The sequence below is a fragment of the Malus sylvestris genome, chromosome 14 (assembly GCF_916048215.2).
Source record: "Malus sylvestris chromosome 14, drMalSylv7.2, whole genome shotgun sequence".
Lineage (NCBI taxonomy): Eukaryota > Viridiplantae > Streptophyta > Magnoliopsida > Rosales > Rosaceae > Malus > Malus sylvestris.
The window spans coordinates 23,827,346-23,832,974 of NC_062273.1; the positions used below are offsets into that span (position 1 = coordinate 23,827,346).

Consider the following 5,629-nt stretch of genomic DNA (forward strand, 5'->3'; position numbering starts at 1 on the left):
AACGAAGTGAACTTTCAATCCCAAGACCGCGAGATAAAACTTCTTGCAATCAAATTCCACAGATGCTTCAATGAATCCATGAGACTAGCAAGAAAACGCATCATTCAGCACTAGCGGGATTCAAACGGAAACGTAGTTCAAATATATCCGAACGCATAGAACCAAAGATGATCCAAAAGCTGAAGGACAAAAACTTGCATTGAAGAAAAATCTATGGCCACAAACCAAAGCCTACAAACCTTATACCCGTTCTAACTCGGTGTCTGTATGAAGAACTAAGGCCACATGTATCCCGCCCAATATCGCTAAATTGACAACGATCAAGACAAATCAGTCTGTAATCAGTATGAGAACTTCACAATTTGAAACCAATACAGTGTACATTCAGTTTAGCAAACAAAAATCCCAAAACAAGTTCGCAGAACTTTAATTCTCAATCACAAATGCACAAGACAATGCGCCCAAGAAAATGGTCCGAATCAAATTAGTAGGGCTTACACCGGGATGCAGATTCAGCTCTTTCATCTTCTCATATAGCTCACTACAACAAGCAGACAATGACTCTGTTAAACCCATAAGTAATCCCCCAAATCTACCTAACAATACAACAAACTAAGACAAATCAGCGAAATGATATACCAATACGAGAAGTTCAACTTGGTTCACAATTCAGAGTCCCGACACCCACGTATATCCTAGGTCACAAACAAATGTTCCAAAACAAGTCCTTCGAATTAAAAACATCAAACAAAAATGTCGAAGAAGCATTGCTCCGAAAAATCTAACTAAAAGGCCATTAACAGGACCAATATTACCTGCAGAATCAGCACTCTCAACCACTCATATAAATTACATCCGAAAGCAATCAACAATCCATTGATTTCGACATAAACTTCATATCATACGGCAATAATAAACTCAAGCAACAAATTAAAATGCAATCAACAATCAATATATAGCGAAACTGTTTTGCTTGGAATACCAAAATATAATATATCATGTCAAAAAAAGCACAAATCCATCCATGTCTCAAATCGAAGATCCGATTAAACACCAAATCCGTTAACGCATACTTCAAATTAAAAGTGATTCCAACTAAAGTGCTTAACTTGACAGTTACTACTTTCATTTAACTAACAAAAACACAAACCGAAATGAAATCGATCGAAATCAATCGACGTTCTGCATGATATCCTCGGCAGTGAACTTGGTGCCCTTGTCCTTGTCAGCGGCGGCGCGGCCCTTGGCCTTGCGGTCGAGCAGAGACTTGCGGTCCTTGTCGAGGCGGAGCTTGGTGATGACGACCTTGGAGGGGTTGATGCCGACATTGACGGTGGAGCCGTTCACCTTCTCCCGGGTGATCCGCTCGATGTGGATGACCCACTTGCGACGGTACACCTGGACAACCTTGCCCTCGCGGCCCTTGTAGGTCCCACGCACGACCTGGACCTCGTCGTCCTTGCGCACCGGCATCGATCGGACGTTGTATTTGGAGCGGAGGTCGGTGGAGAGGGGCGCGCTCATCAGCACCCGCCGCACGCTGGACGGCGCGGTGAAGTGAGCCTTGCGGTTCTTCCGCCGGGAGCTGGTGACGCGGGGATTGTACTTCATTTCTGCTTGCTTTGCTTCTCCTGCTCTCCTCTGCTAGGGTTTCGGCTAGGGTTCGATTTTTTTGCAGGTCTTTTAAGGTTTGGGTTTATAAAGAGAAGCGTTTGAATGGAAGGCCCGCTTTCGGCTGCGGGCTTGGGCTTAGAAATTGCCCTTCAACCTCCAAATGCATCTCCATCGGGCCAAATTCAAGAGGCAACTGGTGGGCCATGCAAAGCCCGCCTAAATGTCCGAGCAATTTAAATTTGGTCTTGTGCCAGTGGGTAAGGGGGTAAGGTTGATGTCAGCATGATGTTAGTTATGATGGATTTTTTTTTTTTTGTCTGGCGCGTGTATTACACGTGCATGGGGAGAGTGGGCAGCTCCAACATAAGAGCCCCACCACTCTAGGATGTGGCGCGAGTCGTTGGATTTCCAAGCCTGATGATCTAGACTATTGGATTTCCAATGGTAGAAAAATGAAAAAAATTCCGTTCTGACACGTTTTGGTGCGTTTGATTTCAAATGACTAGAGAAATCAACAATCAGGATTAATCCAACAGCAAATATAGAAAGGAAATTATTTTTTTTCTTCTTATATTCTATAAATACCCAACCATCTTCTCCATTCTCCACACCACACCACAACCCAATCTTTAGTAAGGGTCGGGAGAAGGGCTCTCACTCAAGTAAGTGAGAAGGCAAATTGGTCAATCGTGGAAGACGTTGCTTTCCTTGAGCGTTAGGTGCACATTAGAAGACATAAAAAAATAAATATTTATAAATAGCCTTTGCCTTTACCCAAGCCTTTGCCAAGCAAGGGGTGGAGCTGCACAAAGACAATCACTTTTCAAAAGACAATCACTTTTCAGAGGACAATTTACATACCCTTGCGCTCCCAAAACGAGTGGACTTGCTCTTATGAACTTGCTTTGGGCCCAAAGAGAGATGGATGTATGTTAATTATTATTATTTTAATGGGACGATATCAACACGGTCAATCATTTAATCTCATTGGTTAAATCTTAACTGCTTAACCGTAAACAAAAAAATGTGCGGGAGAGAATACCAACAGGTGGAAAATCCAAACACGAATACTATTGGCAAAATTAACATGCATGTACAACGCAACTCGTTTCACCCGTTAAGATTTATAAGAGATTGCAAAATTTTATGGTGCTCAAATGATTAAAATAATTGGAAAAAAAGGATTAATTTATGTTGGTTAGATTCCGAAATTGTGTGGAGCTTGGATGAATAAATTGATTGGAAAAGAGAGAATATTTAATCAATTTAATGGAGATTACATAGTGATTTGGAAGTGATGCGATGAAAGTAAGGGTCAATCAATGCCTAGGATAAGACTCAACCTTACAGATTTGTTAATCACGGCTTATAGGTTTGTCTCAAAACATAAAATACATATACAGCATGAAGCATTTGTGGTTGGTTTTTACGCGAAAAACACAATGCTAAGTAAAAACTTTAAAATGACATGATCTGTTTAAAATGCAAAATTGGAGTGAAACGTGGACAAGGATGTGTGGTTTTCTTTTTTCTTGATTAGTACGTACCTCTCTTTTAGTTATATCTTTTTAAGGTGTTTGATTCGTCCTTGCACTTGAGATCCTTGTTTCGACTTTCCTGTTCACCAATATCATTTACATGGTGGTTAGTTTATTATTGGTCCCATATAATATATGAATAGTGCTAGTCATCATATATGTATATATGTACAACACATGATCTACGATTTTAGTTTGATTCTAGAAAACAAAAAGGGTTCAACAAGATTAACAAGAAGGCTCTTCATTTTGTCTCCTAAAATTGCCCAACAAATTGCACCTTCTTCTCTCTCTAGAGTCTGTCTGCACCATTCCCTCGATATTATCTTGCTTGTAAAACTTCCTTCCTCCTCCACAACCATCCCGTCGGGCAGCTCCTGCCTTCCTCCGTCATGGCTTCGGTAAATCATTTTCTTCCATTTCATCTTCTTTTTTCATTCTTTAATTTCCCTCTTTTTTCTTTATACATATGTATATATATTTGGAAATTTAGGGTTACAGATTGGGATATAATTTGCATATTTTGACCGAATTCTGTTCTTTTCCATTTTCTTATGCGAGTTCTTGAAAATTTCGTAGGACAGAAAAGATCAAGGAGAATATTGGATATTTTTAGGTTGTATTTAGTTTTGTAGGAATTCAAGGTTATCATTTGTAATGTACTAAAGGCCATGCATGTTCTTCCTATGATTAATTCCTAGCGTTGCAATGTATCATGTATGACTGGAAACGTATGCATGGATAAACTTCCGTCGAGCCATTCTTTTCGTTTTTCCTTTTCAGCGCAAAATCATTGCCCCAAATCGATTTAATGATACCGATCGTAATGTGATACTCCTTACATGTTTCGATTGCAATTGAAATATTACAGTCTAGTTTGTTCATGATTCTTTCCTTAAGTTTATTGATTAGCACATCAGCAAGATAAATAGTAAATTCTAAGTCCGGACGCAGTTGTTTAATGGCGCGCATACATGCAATTATGCAAGAAACGCGAAGGATTGATGTTGAGGGAAGGTGAAGGTTAGAGAAAATAAGGAGGTGAAGAATGGAGGGATAAATGTGGCGACATTTGGGTTTGGTTTCATCATCAAAACCATGTTTTCCGTCCAAATTTACACACCGATAGGATGTATATATGTGTATGTGTGCACGCGTGTGCATCTGTGTATATATAACCGACTAACAGGCAACAAAACATCAAGATTAGGCAGATAATCTAGCTAGTTTAGTGTAGCAGATACTAATGGGAGCTTGTTTTTTCTATATTTCAGCAGGATAAAGGTCGGCCGCTGCCGAAGTTCGGGGAATGGGACGTAAATAACCCAGCTTCAGCTGAAGGATTTACTGTTATCTTCAACAAGGCCAGAGATGAGAAGAAGACCAGCGCGGCTCAAGTGAAGATCGTCACCCCACGAAAAAATGACGGCAGCCTAAGAAATGGTGCTGGATACAACACTGTCAATGAGCACTATCCCAAGTATCCTCCCCCAAAGGTAACAAACCCTAGAGAAGCTGCTCATGAAATTTGAAATTTATATATGCTTCTGTTTGTATAGCCTGTTTGGAAGTGCTTCTTAGCTAAAAACGTTTTCAAATAACCAAACTTCTAATAACATTTGACAGATAAAGTTAACAGTGCTTATGGGTTTTCAAGAGGCCATTTGGAAATGCTTATTTAAAAAAGCATGTCTGCTCTTAAGCAATTCTTCTGTTAGGAGCACACTGAAATATTCAATAAAATTTTTAAGTGTTTATGAAATGTTTTATGATGAACACACATAACAGGTGTTGCTTCTAGAAAGCACTTGTAATGCTTTTTCTGAACTCATAAGTACTATTAGTTTTTTTTGTCAAGAATGATCGAAAGAGCTTTCGGTGATCTAAAAATGCTTTGAGTTATTTAAAAGCACTTTCATTTAGGCCACAAAAGCACTTTAAGTGCTTTTTCAAAAGCGTAAGTGCTTTTTAAATGATCATTCAATTTCATTGACTCTATTTCGGATGCAATATTGCAGAAGAAATGGTTTTGCTGTGGCTGAACGAATCCACAATTGCTTATGGGGACGAGGTGATAATGCAAAAATAATAGGGTGGGACTGGGAGGAGCTACAAACAACTTAAAGACGATTTTTCTTGTGCCCGGGAAACATGTGGAACACCAAATCTCTCATATATATAAAGAAAAGGTTTTTTTTGTTTTTTTTCACTTCTGCATTAATTCTTTTGACTTTCTATATCATAGGGATTCGACGGGAAAAATGAGGTGCTGGTTGTCGACTGTCTAACGCAACAACACACTTCCCCTCCTTATATATATAAATATGTTTTGTTACATATACTTGTGTGTAATGTAGAATGAAAAAAAAAAAAAAGATTGGTGAACATAAAAATTTGTAATATATGTAGAATTTTGTGGTTCTCAGTTTGATAATTGGGCACAAAGAACATTACTTTATATATATATTATCATGTAA

General features: G+C 38.9%; 2 protein-coding genes across 2 annotated transcripts; one reads left to right on the plus strand and one right to left on the minus strand.

Moving 5' to 3' along the window:
* Positions 1 to 967: 967 nt before the first annotated feature.
* On the minus strand, positions 968 to 1,684 carry LOC126599826 (60S ribosomal protein L26-1). Its single transcript, XM_050266278.1, has one exon. It carries the CDS (start codon positions 1,609 to 1,611, stop codon positions 1,171 to 1,173), a length of 441 nt encoding a protein of 146 aa, XP_050122235.1. The 5' UTR covers positions 1,612 to 1,684; the 3' UTR covers positions 968 to 1,170.
* A 1,651-nt stretch (positions 1,685 to 3,335) lies between these two features.
* On the plus strand, positions 3,336 to 5,586 carry LOC126599827 (protein NOI4-like). The gene is made up of 3 exons (XM_050266279.1): positions 3,336 to 3,553; positions 4,427 to 4,648; positions 5,171 to 5,586. Exons 1-3 carry the CDS (start codon positions 3,545 to 3,547, stop codon positions 5,192 to 5,194), a joined length of 255 nt encoding a protein of 84 aa, XP_050122236.1. The 5' UTR covers positions 3,336 to 3,544; the 3' UTR covers positions 5,195 to 5,586.
* The last annotated feature ends 43 nt before the right edge of the window (positions 5,587 to 5,629 follow it).